The sequence below is a fragment of the Bubalus bubalis genome, chromosome 23, assembly GCF_019923935.1.
Source record: "Bubalus bubalis isolate 160015118507 breed Murrah chromosome 23, NDDB_SH_1, whole genome shotgun sequence".
NCBI lineage: Eukaryota > Metazoa > Chordata > Mammalia > Artiodactyla > Bovidae > Bubalus > Bubalus bubalis.
The window spans coordinates 38266813-38285409 of record NC_059179.1 but is presented as its reverse complement, the minus strand read 5'-3'; the positions used below and the strand labels follow the sequence as shown (position 1 = coordinate 38285409).

At 40.6% G+C, this 18597-nt stretch overlaps 1 protein-coding gene across 5 annotated transcripts in view; it reads left to right on the top strand.

The window, feature by feature from the left end:
- Positions 1–3112: 3112 nt before the first annotated feature.
- RAB11FIP2 (RAB11 family interacting protein 2) overlaps positions 3113–18597 on the top strand; it is a 43455-nt gene continuing 27970 nt past the window's right edge. For 2 of the 5 annotated variants that reach the window (XM_025274197.2, XM_044935341.1), the window contains exons 1-3: positions 3114–4335; positions 9868–10310; positions 11020–11485. In XM_025274197.2, coding sequence (XP_025129982.1) covers positions 3983–4335; positions 9868–10310; positions 11020–11485 — 1262 coding nt within the window. In that variant the 5' untranslated portion in view covers positions 3114–3982. Of the gene's footprint in view, positions 4336–9867; positions 10311–11019; positions 11486–12456; positions 13038–18597 lie in introns of those variants that run through there. The other 3 variants (XM_025274195.2, XM_025274198.2, XM_006043221.3) reach the window with 3 other exon arrangements.

Sequence of the window (18597 nt, the reverse complement as noted above, 5' to 3'; positions counted from 1 at the left end):
GTAATCATTCATAAAGCTTACCAAACAATTTAAGCTCTTCAGAAACACACATTCACTATTATAATCAGTTGCCTATTGCTTACTTAATTACAGCTTTTAATAGAGAGGAAGACTTTTAAAAATGCAATTTATAACAATTCTAAATTTAAATTTATTTTTATGATGTTTGTTTTGCTTTTGTAAGTTTCAGGTGTCAATTGATTTCTCCCTGGACAACCTGGTTGAAATTCCACCCTTGATTATTCCAATGCACTCTTTAAAAATTCCTCAGAATATTTTTCTTTAAGGCTAACAACTGCCCACTCTGAATCCAGATGCAATATTTACAGTATGATGATTTTGTTCTGCTTTCCACACATGGCTTTTTCATAGACTGTCTCTCAGAGATGAAAAATTCTGCCTCTTTTTCAGATTTTAACTTTCAGCAGAATGACCTGACACCAGGTCTTTTCATCCTAGATGACTCAAGATGATTCAAGATTTATCTGTAGTTTGGGTCCCTGAATATCTTGGTGGTAAATTAATCTAGGGCTGCTCTGGTGGCTCAGTGGTAAAGAACTCGCCTGCCAGTGCAGGACAGGGGTTTGATCCCTAGGTCAGGAAGATCCCCTCGAGAAGGAAATGGCAACCCAATCAAGTATTCTTGCCTGGAAAATCCCACAGGCAGAGGCTGGCAGCCCACAGGTCATGAGTTTGCAAAGAGTCAGACAAAACTTAGCGACTAAACACCAACAAATTAATCTCTTTTTGTAGATTGCCTACTTCATGGAAAACTCACACCAGTCACTGCACATAAGCAGTACCAAAAAAACCATGGTTTCCGATAAATGAAATCTATAGATGTCACCAAGTGTCAGTGGGTCCCTGAAAGAATGTGCTAGAACATGAATAGGCTTTGAGATTTGTGGTGCTGTTCTTTAGGCTCAGGGCTTCCCTGGTGGCTCAGTTGGTAAAGAGTCCACCTGCAATGCCGGAGACCTGGGTTCGATCCCTGGGTTGGGAAGATCCCCTGGAGAAGGGAAAGGCTACCCACTCTAGTATTCTGACCTGGAGAATTCCATGGACTGTAAAGTCCATGGGGTCACAAAGAGTCAGACATGACTGAGTGACTTTCACTTCACTTTCACTTTCTTTAGGCTCAAGCAAATACCTTCTTTCTGCAAGATTTAAATAATATATAATGTTATCCCCTCTCCCCCGAAGATTTTTCAACTGTATGGTTGTTCTTCTGACACAAATATATCGGACTCTCCCAAATCTCCACTCAAAAAATATTTAATGAAAAGACCTTGTTTCTTAAAGAGTTTTAAGTTCTGCAGCTGTTATCCATGGGGTCACTGAGGGGAAAAAAAAAACAAAAACGTGGAGAATACAATGTTCTCAAGTGGGAATGTTTTAAACCTCACCTGAAAATGATAAACATAATACTTTACACTTTTGTAGTCATTTAGAGTTGGAAATATGTATGCACCTCTAGCATACTGTTTTACTCTCCAAATTCGTCTTGTAAATGGAGAAAGGCACTGGGTTATTCAACAACTGTCTATTGCCTGCTAAGCACTCTGAAGGGATGATCCACAATACACAGGGCAATCCAAAGAAATTCGACTTTCCTTGGGAAGATAAGACATAAATAGAAGTGAATACAATAAATTGTAGCCTGCCAGGCTCCTCTGTCCATAGAATTCTCTAGGCAAGAATACTGGAGTGGGTTAGCCATTCCTTTCTCCAGAGGCTCTTCTTGACTTGGGGACCAAACCCGGGTCTCCTGCATTGCAGGCAGATTCTTTACTGTTTGAGCCACCAGGGAAGAATACAATAAGTGTAGTATATAAATATCTCCTGTAATAGAGAAATAGAGGGACAAAGGCAAGCTGAGAATTATGTTCCATACTATGCCAGGAAATGTCCATGAATTATCTCTTAATACCCTCCTAACTCTGTAGTAGCAATCTTCCGGACAATTTATGGACCAGGAAATCCAGGCTCCCAGAATCTAAGTTCTTTGTCTCAGGAAGCTAAGTGCTCATCGTGAGCTCTGGACAGGAATTTCTGGCAATCAGGACATCAAACAAGGCTCCTGACTCATCAGTCATTACCTGCCCTTCTCCCGCTAAGTCAGAATGGTTTTGGAAAAAATGCAGTATTAGCACATCTCCATTTTTTTTTTTTTTTTTCCTCTTAACACTGTACTGGTGTCCATCAGGCCTTGCCCTCAGGGCAGGTAAGGAACTTGTCATCCTCCCTTGGTGAAGGAGGTTGTTTGCTTTTCTTAGCTGACTTCATTGAATGCGACCAGAATCACCTCTGGGTTTGGCTTCGGAAGTTAGACAGACTACCAGACTGAGTGCCCAGGAGGTTCTTGGACGTTGAGTCCATAGAGTCTCAGGGACGATGGAGCCGTGTTTTGCTTGTGCAGAAACCAAGGTTCAGGCAGGGGAAATGACCTGACCAGGGTCATACAGTCTGATGGTGGCAGACATGGGACTAGAACCAGGTCTCCGGACTCCAGCCCAGTGCCTCCCAGGATATAATTAATTAACCCCCGAATTACTTTGGAATCTTTTATCTGCTTGCCTCTACCGTCATTTGAGTTGGGGATGTCATTCCAATCAACAGCCTTCTCTCTTCAAAAAGAGAAAAGTGGATAAGGGGGGGCGGGTGGGAAAAAGTATGTTTTCGGCCTATGAAGGTGACTGATTCATTTCACCATCATTCATCCGATGCCCGCTCGGTGCCAGATACTGGGCATCCAGGGTACAGCAAAGACGGCTTCCAAAGATCGAAAATGGGTCTCTCCCAAGACCGGGCAGGCTCCGGGCCTTGGCTGCCTCCTCTCGGATTGGTCTCCCGGAGGCCCGCCACCCCTCCCCCGCCCCCGCCCCACAACTGCCAGCTCCTGCAGGTTCCCACGTCCCTAGCACCCAGCGCAATGCCAAGCCCTAAGCTGGCGCGAACCAGCAGGACGAACACTCAATATACGGGCGCTGAGCTCTCCCGGGCTCCCGCGAGGCACGCCCCCAGTCACCAAGGCAACCGGGGAGTTGCTGACCCTTGACCCCGGGGCCCCGCCCAACCCCGCCCGGCCCCGCCCCGTCGCATTCTCGAGACCAACATGGAGAAGGCGAACCCGGAAGTGCTGCCGCCGCCCGCTCGGTGCTAGGAGCCGCCGGCCCGGCGAGGTCGAGCCGCGCGCCCGCCGCCCTGCAGCCCGCAGTCCGCCGCCCCGCTGTCCTCTCGCGCCGAGGCAGCCGGGGCTCCCCTCCCCAGGTCTCACTCCACTCCCGCCCGCCCCCCACACCCCGCCCCGGGCGATCGGCCCCCGCCCCTACGCCCGCCCGAGAGGAGGAGCCGAGGCGCGGGGGAGGAGGAGGGAGAGGTTTGCTAGAGGGAGCGAGGCCGCGCGAGCCGGCGGCGGTTCGTATTACCGGGGTCGGCAGGAGGATCCCGGCTGCGCCCGCGCGGACTAGCGCAGGGCGAGCGGGAGGCACGGAGGAGGCGGGAGGGGGGCGGCCCGGTTGCGAGGAGGCCGGCGGGAGGCCAGGGGCTGAGAATTAGGGCGTGGGGGCGCACTCCTTTCCTCCGCCGCCCTCCGCCGGGGCCTTGGCGGCCGGGCCTGCGGTGCCCGGCAGGCCCGGGAGCCGCCCGCCGGTGCCGAGGGCCCGTCCCGGGGCGAGGCGGGGGGGCGGCGGAGCGTGGAGGTGCGGACGCGAGGCCTGGACGGCGCGGCCAGGTGATGCTGGGCCCCTGTGCTTCTCCAGAGGAAAGGGGACCCCTTCCCACCACCGGCACCACAGAACAGCCGTGCCCCCTGGCTGCCCCAGCCAGGCGTTTGGACCTCAGCCCTAGAGGGAGTCGGGCAGCTGTGAGTTTGCCTGCCTCCGTTAAGTGCCCTTAGGATGCAGTGATCAAGGCATCAGGCTCTCCCTGCGGGAGGGGCTCTTCCTGTGCTGGTGAACTCGGTGCAGAGAAAAAGGACAGAATGATGCTCTCCGAGCAAGCCCAAAAGTGGTTTCCGACCCATGTGCAGGTCACCGTGCTCCAAGCCAAAGATCTTAAGCCAAAAGGCAAAAGTGGCACCAATGACACATACACTATAATTCAGCTGGGAAAGGAAAAGTACTCCACCTCTGTAGCTGAGAAAACCCTTGAGCCAGTCTGGAAGGAAGAGGCCTCTTTTGAGCTACCTGGGCTGCTAATGCAGGGGAATCCAGAGAAATACATCCTTTTCCTCATAGTTATGCACAGGTCCCTGGTGGGTCTGGATAAGTTTTTAGGGCAGGTGGCCATCAATCTCAATGACATCTTTGAGGACAAACAAAGAAGGAAAACAGAGTAAGTTATGTAATTTATTTTCAATTGGGGGGGGTAGCTTAGCTATTATCTGAATGGATTTCTGTTCTTGGAAATTATTTGTCTACTTGGGGCATTGGTTTTTGGACTGAAATATGACCCAGTTTTAAGCACCATATTTGCATAAATCTGAAGTAAAAATAGCCCTTGTGAAGACACATTTTTTTTAAAGTGGAGTCTTTAATGATCCATTACTCTCGTTTGAGGTAAACCTCGTCAATAATTGAATACTTTGCACAGGATTTTAAGTAAATTAACATTGTTTCACTACTTATAAGAGGACTGGGCCGTAGTGTCGTTGATCAATTTAAATTATTACAATCTTTAAACATTACAATTTTCAGAAAATGGAATATCAGAAAAGTAAATCTGCCAATATGCCCTCTTCTATATATATATATATTTTTTTTTAATTTATTTTGTAGTTGAACTCTGAAGCTGTCAAGTGGTGAATTACCAAATTTAGAACTCAGTATTTCATTTCAGCATTGTAAACACAGTTGGCTTTTATTTTAGCTCTGATTTCAGAGTCAGTAGTACATCGTGGTGGAGTCTAAAGCTATTAAAAGAAAAAAGTTTTAAAAGTATGTACAGACAACCTCATTCTTGAACATGGTTACTTCAAAGTTAGTTCTGCAAAGCCAGTGTGTTTAGACCGTATTAAATGCTATCAGATTGGAAACAATGATTAAATTCTTGTGATGAAATGACATATACAGTAAAAACACGGGCTTTTTAATAAGACTTCCAAACTTAGGTTAGATATATTCTAATTTAAAAAACCATAATATAAGTTAAAACTAGGATATTATGTCTTAAATTGAAAAATAGTATGTTTTCTGAGATAGTGATACCCCTTTCTTAAACTTATAATTACTCTAGTCTGAAAGAATGTTTAAACTGGATGGAATTAATGGGAGAAAAATATAGGTTGAATTTATAAGGGGATGTCACATTTCAAAAATAGCTTTGCTGTTATAACTGATATTTATTTACGCTTTTAAAAATTTTCTTGAAGATCTTGTTATTTTCTTATATTTTAAAACAACCATGTCATGTTTTTTCTATACCTACCTTCCTGCAAATTTCTCTTGATTGAAATTTTTACTTTCATTGAAAAAATGTTTTTTAATCAGGTCTTTACCTAAGGACCTAAAGGTTTAATATATGTAAGGTAAAAGGGTAGAGAGATAAGTAATACTAGGAATGCCACAGGAAACTGAAGAGATGAAAATATTTTAGAAGGAGAGAAAATGGTTTAAATAAAGTGTAAAGTTGAATATATATGAGTGATTTTAATAATACTGGTTGATACCTATGAAGTAGCATTCAGTTACCTCTGAGGAGTTCTTCATCAAACTTAAACTGAAAAATGGATAATCACTGACTAATTTATTGCAAATTGCCAATTTTGGATGACCTTACTAAATAATATTTAGAAGTGTTTTGAATGTAAACTTTTTAAGTTTATTGCATCTTCAAATTTGATACTGCATTTACAGTACTTTTAATGTTAATGAATGATATGCTACAGACCTTCTCTGAAATATAAATGTTCCAAATCAAAGTAGGCCCGACTGTGAACCCAGGGATTCTGAAGATGGAATACACTTTTAAAGTTTCTTCTTGTTTTACTCCTTATCTTTGGCAGCATCACAGTTACAATAAATTTGGCTGTAAGCAATACTCTAATATCGTCGTCTCCCTACAGAAATTCTCTATTGGCTACTAAAAAAAACGGATTAGGACTTTTGGGGAGGGAGATGCGTTTAAATGTTATCAACAGTGCTTGTGATGTTATTGCATTCAAAGTGATTTTCAGGTTATTAAATCCCTAATATTTTCTTTGTGGATAAATGGAGACCACATATTTGATGAGCTCTCTTTATTCGTAATATTTCTAGTTTTTTAATATAGTTAATAGCTTCCTTTTGCAGCACAGCTATACATATGACCCAGTAAGAGACAGACCTGAGCCACCGGCGTATTGCAAGAAAGATATTTAATATTCTGCACATTGCTGAGCCTTGTCAGCATATTCCCAAGTGCTTTTTAGAAAATGGGTATGGGTGATGAAGGTGACCAGCTGATTTGGAAGTCCCATGGAACTGCTGGGTGTGACACTTTCTACTCTTGACACTCAAGACAAGGATTTACAGCTTGTCTTCCATGATAAGCAAAGAAGTGTGGTGGCTAAAAGTATCATTTGATTTATTTTTGTTCCTTGAAATTAAAAGCTTTTTTCCTTCTTTCAAGGAGAGGGATAAAGGGCCTGAGCCAGAACACTTTGATGAGTGGGACCTGGAAAGAGAACTTTTCTGTATCTCCCGTTTTAATGGGCGTCTGGGTTGGTTCGGGCACAAGATTTAAGAAAACAATACAGTATTTAAAAATAGAATGGTAAAATTGTAATTTATGCTATTATGTTGTATCGATTGATTTTTCTTTTAACAGCAGAAGTGAACGATGTTGATTTTTTTGTTTGTTTTTAATGCTCATGAACAGTAATAACCATCCGAGTCCCTAGGTTAGGTATGACTCAAGCACATGCAGGTTTTAGGACTTGTGTGTGCGGCTGTGCGGTGCACCTGCGTCCTGGCCTCTGGCACCCTTCCTGCCAATCTTGTCCCATTTCTGACCACACAGCACCAATTGCTTGGGAATAGTTCCCACATGTGTGGTGGTTTTTGAACATGGACCTGTGCCCACTCAAAAATTGAACAGAGGCCATATACAGTTTAAATCGAGCACTCCAGAGGTGAAAAAATAAAATCAACATTAATCCACTAAGCCTCAAATGCTGTGTCTTCCTTTTATCTTTTTAGAAGCCAGGGAAAACAAGTGCTATCTCTGGAATGATTCTTGAAGGTCTCATTAAGACTTCCCTGTTATATCACTTTCCAAACAAAGCAGCTAGAGTTATTTGTCATGCCTATATTTTAAGTTGGTATATTTGTTAAAGTTCTTTGCAGTTGGGTCTTTGGGTTTTTTTGTGTGTGTGTTTTACTTTTTTTGGTCAAGAAAGATGGAAAAGACTGTATTTAGAGTTTATATTCAAACACTGACTTGCTTTTATCCATTAAAGCTTACCTAAGTCTTCAGCTTTTCTTAACCAGAGAACAAAATGGTGCAACATACACGCAGACACACACAGAGTAGTAGTGTCGTTGTTTTAAGAATATAGCTCTAGAAATGAAAATTCAGTAAACATTTATTTAGTGCAAGGAAAATTGCCTTCAAGAAGCTTACACTCCAGCAAGACAAAACCTATGTTGCCCTTGTGATTGAGTCTCCTGATTAAATACAGTGTCCTGTGATAGACAACCTGGTATGCGTTTAACCTTATTAACGTATATGTGGGTCATTAAATACAAAAGAACTACTGTTTTCATGTAGCTGTTACTGGTCAGCTTTGTCAGTTTTCCTTGTTGACTCCAGTCTGACATTAAGAAGCTACTTATTCTCTGTTCCTGAGTTTCCTTTACTGTGAAATAAGGATTTTGGACTAAATGATTTATTTGGTCTCATTTCTAAAATTCTGTTTTTTATTTTTTTCCCTCTCAGATTTGCTAAGCTGTGTTACATACACAGATCTGACATACTTGGTGTTTTTGTTTGTTTCTGTTTTGTTTGGGGATTTGATGGGGTGGGGGCACATTTTCTTGCAAAGTGTACTCACCTATTTTCTGAATAACCTGCAATATTAACAGAGCATTATGGGTCATCCATCAGAAGGATTCCGTGCCCCGCCCCGCCCCCGAAAATACTCTGTTTTCCAAAACTGAGTTAATAATTGGGTATATAACCTTGCTTTGTTTTCAGGCTTTGTGAGTGTTCAACTCTGTGTTGTTGAAGGTTCTCTATTCCACAGAGTTTATTGCTGTCATTTTTTATTTCTAGTCTCTGAGTCTTCACATTTCACCATTTGCCTCAAATAAAGGGTTTTCTCTATTTAGGGTCTCAGGTTAATGCTTTCTGTTATAAGACTTTCTGTTTTTTTAAAAATTGCTTGTTTTGATGCAGCTAGATCTTGACTGATTAAATTGAAAATATTTCACTTGCATGTTACTTTCTAAGATGTAGCTGGTACACACACACACACACACACATATTATGTGCCAGTTTTCTTTTGCCTGGAAAGATCTTTGAAACTAGTGTTCCACTTGATAGTAAATGCTAGCTTCTTCTGGTGTATTCTTTAAAATTAGATCTGAGTTATTTAAGAAAATTTAACACTTGCAGAGCTGTATTCAAATAACGACCTGTCTGCAGAAATGGATATTATTCTTCATTGTTTAAGTAATGTGAAAACATTGTAGGAACTCTCATCTCTGCTGGAGTTTGTAGTTTTTTTGGCTGTTTGCCCTGTAGACTGACCATTTATGACACCAACAACTGGAGAAGTTTTCATGGATAAAAATACTGTAAATAAACCAAAATAAATTTTGCATTTTACACATCATTTGAAAATGGGCAGTGTAATTCACTCAAGTGACTAAAAGCATAAGATTTGGGTCCAGTTAAAATAAATTTTATTTGGCATTGTCAGAGTAGCAAGTTATTGAAACAGATTCTAAGAGGGAGCACTTAAGCTTTCTTTTTTTCTTTAAAAATGCTTTACAAGATTTATTACCATTTGTCACTTCTTGCACTTTACTTATTTTGCATATTTTATTCAGGAAGAGGCTTTGACCCATTTTATATAAATCTGAATTACATTGTGGGCTTCCCCATTGGTTCAGCTGTAAAGAATCCACCTGCCATGTAGAAGCTGCAGGAGACACAGGTTCGATCCCTGAGTGGGGAAGATCCTCTGGAGGAGGGCATGGCAAGCCACTCCAGTATTCTTGCCTGGAGAATTCCATGGACAGATGAGGCTGTCGGGTAACAGTCCATAGCGTGGCAAAGAGTCGGACATGACTGAAGTGACTTAGCACACACACAAACAGTTTTACATCGTAAGCAATTTTCATGATGAACAAACTGGAGTAGTCTCCCATGTTAACAAAATTCTTTTAATAGCTTTTACAGAAGAACTATTTTGGCTCAGAGGCTGAATATTATTTTATTAAAAGTTTGGTTGTTATTTATTATTTTATGGTGCCCAAAAATAGTATGTATTGATGAATTATTTCTGGGTCTGTACCTCAGTGTCTTTTAATGCTAAAAAATATGCTTCAGCCATGAGCCACACTTGGACTAGATGGAAACATAATAGCTATTATTGGTAAGAAATTTTAATGCGTGATTTTCAAATCATGAAAGAAAAAGTTGTCTAAATAGCTTTTCAAAAAAGACTGATTCCCTCTGCATGTGATACATGGCAGAGACCTCCCTGTTTTTTTAAATGAAGCCATGAATAAAACCAGAAGCACTCTGGCTGACAGTTTCTCCTTCAGTGCTTAGATTGCCTTGATGTAGAGTAACTTTACCTAAAAAGCAATTTGTATACAACAGAGCTCGATAATCCTCTCTTCATTACATATTACAACCCAGTTTTTCCTTCTCTTTAAGGTGGTTTAGATTAGAATCCAAACAAGGAAAAAGAGCCAAAAACAGGGGTGAGATAAAGGTCAATATTCAATTTATGAGGAACAATATGACAGCAAGTATGTTTGACTTATCAATGAAGGACAAAACAAGATCTCCTTTTGCAAAATTAAAAGATAAGATGAAAGGTAGAAAAACTGATGGGACGTTTTCTGATACATCTTCTGCAATCATTCCAAGTTCTCACATGCCTGATGCCCATACTGAATTTTCAAGTAGTGAAATACAGATGAAATCTAAACCAAAAAAGCCTTTCCTTTTGGGTCCTCAGCGACTCTCTTCAGCACATTCAATGTCTGATTTAACTGGGGCCCACGTATGCTCGGAGAAGCTGAAGTCTGGCACCGTTGCTCAAACACATCTTCTTGGCCGCCAGATAGATTCCTTTGGAGCAGTTCCGGAAAGTGGTAAGTGATGTATGCATTCTTTATAGTTGATCCCGTGTGATCTGAACTACCTTCTTAATTTTTAAAGTTTGACTTCTAAAGTTAGAGAATAAAAATTGAGGTTTCTTGCTAGCATTTTCTAAATTAGTCCTCAGATATTTATTGAGTACCTACTATACTCAAAATTGGTAAGTTTAAAGACAGAGCTGGTTTGAATTCAATACTGTATTTATAGAATTAGATAATAAAAATGAGTCTTGGTCTCTCTTCATGGCCTGGTTTCTTTTTCTTTTTTTTAACTGTCATTTCTCCCGTCTCAGAAGCCTGAAACATAAATGAATATTCCATTTCATCAGAATTTTCCTAGAAAAGAATCTTATTGTTCAGAAGTAAGAAAGTAAATTTAATACTACTGATGAAAGAACAGTGAGAATTTATATAGCACTATAATGCTGAGCAGAACCTTTAGTTTTGACATTATAATTTGTGTGATTGTTTCATTCTGAGCTGAGTAAATTACTAATTGTCTAGCAAGATACTAATTGTTATTAGCCTACATACTGCTGTACCTTAGCATTTTAAGATTGTTTTCCTTGATTATTTTAAAAGGTTAATATCTTTAAATAGCTAATTGCTCTCATTCTAAAAGCAGCAGTATGCACACAGGATGTGTCAAATAGTGTGATATAATGTGTCACTGATTATGTACTAACTACAAAATTGTTTGCAGGAAGTCTCAAATCTCCACACAGAAGAACATTAAGCTTTGATACTTCTAAAATGAACCAACCTGACAGCAGTGTGGATGAAGGTGAATCGGCTTTCGGAAGACAGAATGACCCATTTACAAATGTGACTGCTTCATTACCCCAAAAATTTGCAACACTGCCAAGGAAGAAAAATCCATTTGAAGAAAGCAGTGAATCATGGGACAGCAGTGTGAATTTATTTTCAAAATCAATTGAAGTAAGAAAAGAAAACAAGAGAGAAAAAAGGGAGAAAGTCAGCCTCTTTGAAAGAGTGACTGGAAAAAAAGATAGACGATCTGATAAACTTAACAACGGGGGAGCCGATAGCCCTTGTGACTTGAAATCACCTAATGCGTTTAGTGAACATCGGCAGGACTATTTTGATTATGAGTCAACTAATCCGTTTACAACAAAATTCAGGGCTTCAAATATAATGCCATCTTCAAGGTAAGCTTAAACGTTGGGAAGTTGTGCTTTTGGAAAATACTATACTTGAAAGTATCAAATATCCCTTTTAAATTCCTTTCACTTTATTTGAGAAAAATGCTAATCTTGTTTTTATAATTAATTTTGGAGCCAGGCAGTGTGTACATCTTTGGAACTGAACTGTTTATCTTAGAAGGATAAAAGATTCTTAATCCCCATCGCATTGTATTTCTTTCTACTTAATGCTGGCCAGAAACTCTCAGAAACTTATGGAGAAAACTACGTAGCTGTTGATGAGGTGTAGTGAGAGGGAATCACCAGTGGGTGCTAATTCAAGCCAGAAATCTAAGTGATGAGTTGGGTTTCTAGATGTTACTATTTTTCATTGATTGGTTGTGAACCAGTAGCAGCCTATGGACTATTCTTTAAGAAATACTGGCTTAAGTATTAATGGTTTTTGTGAAAGTGTTAGTTGCTCAGTCATGTCTAACTTTTCGTGACTCCATGGACTTGAAGTCTGTCATGTTTCTCTATCCTTGGAAGCCATGGTTTTCTTCATAGGTGTTGACTATCCTTACTAAGGGCTTCCCGGTGGCACTAGTGGTAAAGGATACACCTGCCAGTGCAGGAGACTGAAGAGACGTGGGTTCAATCCCTGGGTCTGGAAGATACCCTGGAGGAGGGCATGGCAGCCCACTCATACTTTCTTGCCTGGAAAATTCCATGAACAGAGGAGCCTGGCAGGCTACTGCCAGTAGGGTCACAAAGAGTTGAACATGACTGAAGCGACTTAGCATGCACATACATACATCCTTATTAAATGGCTATTTGGAGTAATGTTTATTGGAATCCAGTGAACCTTGGGGGTACTATAAATATATCACAGAGCATCTGTAATGATGACTTACAGAAATAATCTATCATGATAAGGTTTGGATTGTCAAAATCCTTGAGTTTTCAGTTATATTAATAGTACTTTTCTAATTCCTTAGTACAGGTTGGAACTGTATGGCTTAAGAAAGATGATGCATTTTGCAGAAGTGAATGGTGGAATAGCTGATTAAGGAAACCTCAAGCGAAAAATAAGATGAATCTATTGGAATCTTGTGCAGCTATCATGGAGGAGCATGGTAGACTGTTTGCCGTGAAACATAGACGTTCTTTCCCGAGGCAAGAACGTATGGTGGTCAGACCCCAGTGAGAAACCTCCTCAGTGGCTCTGTGACCTCTCTCAACTTCTGCATCTCTGTCTTTGAAATAAGGAAAATGAGACGTTCTCAGTAGGATTGGGGGACGATAAATGATAAAGTGCATGGCGTAAAGCCAGGCCCCAAATAGGGAACCCGTAAACAGCGGTTGCTGTTACGTTTTATATAGTGCCATGTCATATTTTGTTCAAGAACGTTGCTTTGTTTTGTCCCACTATAAACAGAAAATAGTGCTAATAATCGCCCTTTTAGGCTTGTGATCTCCTGCCTGTCTTCTGATCTCTTAAAACATGCATTTAGAGTTTCCAGGGAAAGCTAGTATTTCTTTTGTCTTCTTTTATCAAAATAAATGGGTATTCACTGTAGCTTTGGAAAGTATTGTTCAGTTTTCTTTATAGACTATACTTCAAAGAAATATGTTTTTATCATATGGTATTAATATTTTATTGAGAAGCCCATGGTTTTGATATGCTATTCCCAAATATTTCACTTTGTATTTTACATACTGCACTTCACATATTGCCTTAAGAAGCTACACAGGTAAACAGACATGTAGTTGCTTTTTTCCCCTCAACTGAGCTTTTTTTGGACCAAGTTATTGCCAAGAACTATCTGAGATAACTTAGAGACTGGATAATTTACATAATTTTAGAGTCAAAGAAAAGCGAAAACAATGGGATATGGTAGGAAAATGATTTTTAAATTATGGCAGTATGTGGAAAAATAGGTGTCCTCGAATTTTTAATTGCCTTATACGTGGCTATTTACATGAACTTAAAAATCAGTGTTTTAAAATTGAGTGTGGCGTTTTGCCAAATTGAGGCTTTGTTTTGGGTTACTTCAGTATTAATGCTGTGTCTATCAAAATTAGAGCTGTAATCCTAAAGGAAATCAACCCTGAATATTCACTGGAAGGACTGATACTGAAGCTGCAATACTTTGGCCACCTGATGTGAAGAGCTGTCTCGTTGGAAAAGACTCAGATGCTGGGAAAGATTGAGGGCAGGAGAAGAAGGGGCAGTAGAGGATGAGATAGTTCAATGGCATCATGGACTCAGTGGACAAACTCTGAGAGATAGTTAAGGACGGGGAAGCCTGTTATGCTGCAGTCCGTGGGATTGCGAGAGTCAGACACAACTGGTGACTGAACGACAGCAAGATGATACATGCATCAAATGATTGCAAGTAGTGAAAAAACAGTAGGTTTTTTCATTTTAAAATTTTCTCTTCTTCATACTCACGAGATGCCAACTATGAAGACAAAAACATCTGTAGATTCCTTCGAAGTTACTCTTCCTTTTTGTGTCACAAACCATCTTTGTGGTAAATGGAAAACATTTGCGGTAAAGGGGTTTGTTGTTGTTTCGTCACTAAGTCGTGTCCAGTTCTTTGTGACCCCATGGACTGTAGCCTACCACGCTCCTCTGTCCTCTGCTAACTCCTGGAGTTTACTCAAATTCATGTCCTTTGGGTCGGTGATGCTATCTAATCATCTCACCCTCTGCCGCCCCCTTCTTTTGCTTGAATGAACTTTCCCAGCATCAGGGTCTTTTCCAATGAGTCAGCTCTTTGCATCAGGTGGCCAAAGTATTGGAGCTTCAGCTTCAGCATCAGTCCTTCCAATGAATATTCAGGACTGATTTCCTTTAGGGTGGACTGGTTGGATCTCCTTGCAGTTCAAGGGACTCTCAAGAGTCTTCTCCAGCACCACAATTCAAAAGCATCAATTCTTCAGCACTCAGCCATCTTTATGGACCAACTGTCACATTGTACATGACTACTGAAAAAATCAGTTTTGACTGTACAGACCTTTGTCAGCAAAGTGATGTCTCTTTTTAAATACACTGTCTAGGTTTGTCATAGCTTGTCTTCCAAGGAGCAAGCATCTTTTAGAGATAAATTAATAGAAGGATTGACTATAAATAGATCTAGGAAGATAGTGCAGTTTGAATTTTTGAGAAGAACTTTGTCTCAAGTGGAGTTAGAAAGGAAATAGTTAAGATAGTTTGGTCTGTTCATATTTTTCCTTCCAGTAGCATTCCTCAGTTATATGGGACACTTTTGATTTCTTACCTTAACATCTAAACCAAATGCACTTTTGAAACTATAGACTTGCATCACTAGGACACATGCTGTGAATTATTTTTTTTCCAGTAACGCTAAATAGATCTCTTTACAGAGTCTTCGGGACTCCTGTGACCAATGTCTGTGAGAAAGACGAACAAAGTGAAGGCTGAAATATGTAGGTGTGGAACTGAATTTTGTTCTTTGAGTAAACTGGTTCCCTGTGATCTCAGATACGTGGGAACCATATTGTTACTCTCTGGCTGAATGTGTGTGATCACAACTGGAGAATTTTCCTTATGCCAAAAGAACACTTTCTTGAAAGTTAGAGTTTTTATTTGTTTGTAAGTAAAGTCAAGCTGAAGAAATCACCTACTAATCACAAAAGTTACTGCATTTTGCTTCTGTTCTTGGAATAGATCCCATAGTCGTACGTAAAACTGAGAGAGGAAATGAGCTAGCTTTTTTGTTGGGTTACTTCAACATAGAGTAGGGCTCTTTGAAATCCCTTTCCCCGCAATTGCTAATTCTCAGTCTCTTTCCTCTTACCTACCCCCACTTCTCTGAACAGAAGTAACTGTTCCTTGTGCTGCAGCCTGGTCTTCCCTAGGCCTTCCTTTCTGTGGGCATCCCCCTGTTCACAGATTAATCTGACCACTTTACCCCTCTCACCTCCATGAACAACATGAGGACAGAGCCTCCTTTTCATTCATCTTTTAATCCTTAATCTCCAGCGTAATAGTAGGTAGCAGGTATTGGAAAGCAGTTTTTGAATAAATGAATATGGTATAGCAGATAGATTTCCTAAAATACTAGTATCATCCCCTCATTCTCTTAGCCCCCCATTTCCAGCTCAGTGTGGGCTGTGAAGGTCTTTCTGATAGACCAGCAACAGATCCATAAAGGCAGATGTGTGTATTTTTATTTACAACTAAACATGATTCCACTCCAGTATTCTTGCTTGGGAAATCCCATGGACATAGGAGCCTGGTGGGCTACAGTCCATGGGGTTGCAAAAGAATCAGACACAACTTAGTGACTAAACGACAACAACAAAAGATGGTTAGAAATCTAAATGAGTCTTAAAGGACTACTAAAATGTAATACTCATATTCTGACTGGCACATTTCTGAAGTTTGTTAAGAATTCTGTATTATAATAGTTAGGATAGATTACCAGCTGCAGTAAACAACCTTAGATCTCATTGGCTTGTTCCAGTAAAAGTTTATCCCTCCTTATCATGACACATGAGTGCTTTGTTCCATGCTGTTTCTTGGCTCCACACAGTTGCTCAGGAACCAGGCTCCTTCCTTGTAATACTGCTGTTTAATGTGCATCCCCCAAGGCTGTGCAGCAGAGAAAAAGAGTGGAGGATCATGCGGATGTCTTCATGTGCCAGGCCTGGCAGTGGTACCCATTCCTTGTTCTGCTGGTGTTCCGTTGGGCAGTGTTTAGTCATGTCCTAGCCTGAGTGCAGCCAGGTAAGAAACATGGTTTAGCTGCAGACCCAGAGAAGAGTACTGGCTTTGAGTGCACAGTAGTGTGTGTCCTGGATGCCAGCTCTAAGAAGTCTGGATAACATTCTAACACTTGGTGTGCTGTAGAAGTCCTGCTACACATGTATGTGAAAGTGTAGCTGGAATTCTTACAGTTTTCAGAAAAATGGTTTATCAGTTAACTATTGGTGTTGTTTGTGTTTTAAAATTGCTGCTGCTCCTGTTTTTAATTACAAATCACAGGTGGTTTAGCAGCATCAGTATCAGCTAATGTTACATGATTAACCCTACAGTTAAATAACTTAAAGTAGTGATTTTTTTACATCAGCAATATTTAACTTTCCTGAATGTTTGTTATACCATTTTCAATAATTTGTTCATGATTAATTCTTCAACACTGGGCTATTTTCCCTCTGGAAAGTGGAAATAGGTAGGTATGTTCACCAAAGCAGATTTGCTTTTTTTTTTTTTTTTTAAGAGAGTCACAGCTAGACTGTTCTCTTAGGTGGGGACAGGTGACCAAGTTCTGGCTTACTGAAGGCTTAGTGGAAGAGAAGAATGGTCTGTCCTCCATATCCCTGGGTTCTTTGCATCCGTGGAATCAAGCAATCTTGGGTCAAAAATATGTGGGGGGAAAAATTTTAGAAAGTTCCGGAAAATAAAACTTAACTTGCTGCTTGCTGGCAGCCATTTACACAGTATTTACAACTATTCATATAGCACTTACATTGTGTTGAGTGTTATAAGTAATCTAGAGATGATTTAAAGTATACAGGAAGGATGTGTATAGGTTACATGCAAATACTAGGTTTTTTATACAAGGGGCTTGAACATCTAGAGAGTTGAGTAATCTGGGGTCTTAGAACCAATACCCTACAGATACCGGGGGGTGATTGTATACCAGTTTTAGGGCTAGTCCATGAAAACCTCCTGTACAGCCCTCCATATTCCTTGCTTCCACCATACCCTGGACAGAAGGTTGGCAAACTAGGCTTATAGGCCAAATCTGGCTTGCTGCCGGATTTTTGGAAATAAGGTCTTACTGGAATGCAACTTGCCCATTTGTTTATGGATGCTTTTGTGCTGTAATAGTAGAGTTGAGTAGTTATGACAGAGACTGTATGACCCACAAAGTCAAAAATATTTATTACTTGACCTTTTACACAGATAATCTGCTGAACTTGTACTAACTCCAAAGATGGAGGTCTTTGGAGAGCCATAGAGTCCCTGAATGCATGTGGAAGGCCACCTCATAACAACAACTGCTGAACCTTGTGAATAATAAATTTTCAGAATATAAAATTACTGTGATGTTTGCATTTATGTATTATAGCACATAGCATCGTTATTTAGAGTTTAGGTCATAATGCCTCTTGTTCTGTTTAAGGAAGCCTAATTCAAAACACTTTCAGCGTCACTGGTTTGCAACACCAGATCCAAACTTCTGTTTCTGATTGTCAAGGATTATTGTGTTTTAGGCTTTTCTTAACTATTGAGCTTTTCTTTTACTGAACTTCACCTTTCTGTTCCAGGTGGGTTCATTTCCTTATTGTACCTCTCTACCCTGAGGTCTCTAAGCCTGGCCAGTTCCGTTCCTTGGCTCAGCTGTGGAATGCACTCTTCACTCGTCTCTGACTGTCCTCAGACTATCCTTGATGTTGAAAACTCTTTAATCCTGTCTTGATTGATAACAGTGTTCCCTTCTGTGGAATTCTGCTGATATAGAACGTAACTGCCGAACAATGTTTATTATGTCTTGGTTTTAGTTTTCCCAACTAACCTGTGTAAACTGTTGAACAGTTGTACTGTATCTTCTTTTGTGGGTGCCTGCAGCACCCAGGGGCTTCCCAGATGGCTTAGTGGTAAAGAATCCGCCTGCCAGTGCAGGAGAGGCAGGTTTGATCCCTGGATTGGGAAGATGCCCTGGAGAAGGAAATGGTAACCCACTCCAGTGTTCTTGCCTGGAAAACCCCAGGGACGGAGGAGCCCGCGGGCAACAGCCCATGGGGGTCACAAAGAGTCAGACACGACTGAGCACATGCGCGCAGTAGCTAGATCACTGCTCGTCCTCAGTGCTGACCATCAGGGGCACCTGGGGTTTTTTGTTTTGTTTTGTTTAAATCTTAGTTGAGTCCTACTGCAAGGTTAAATTAGAATCTTCAGTGGGTAAGCCCGGAAATAAAAGTCAGTGTTAAAAAAAAAGACTTCCTGCTGATTCTCAGGCTTAAAAGTTACTGATCTGAATTACATCATCTATTTCATAAAAGTTCAGTAAGTACTTATATATGAACAGGAATCAGGAGTTGTGCTGGTAAACTCATAGTTGAAGAGACAGTTTAGTCATATTAGCTTTGTCCGCAGGGCC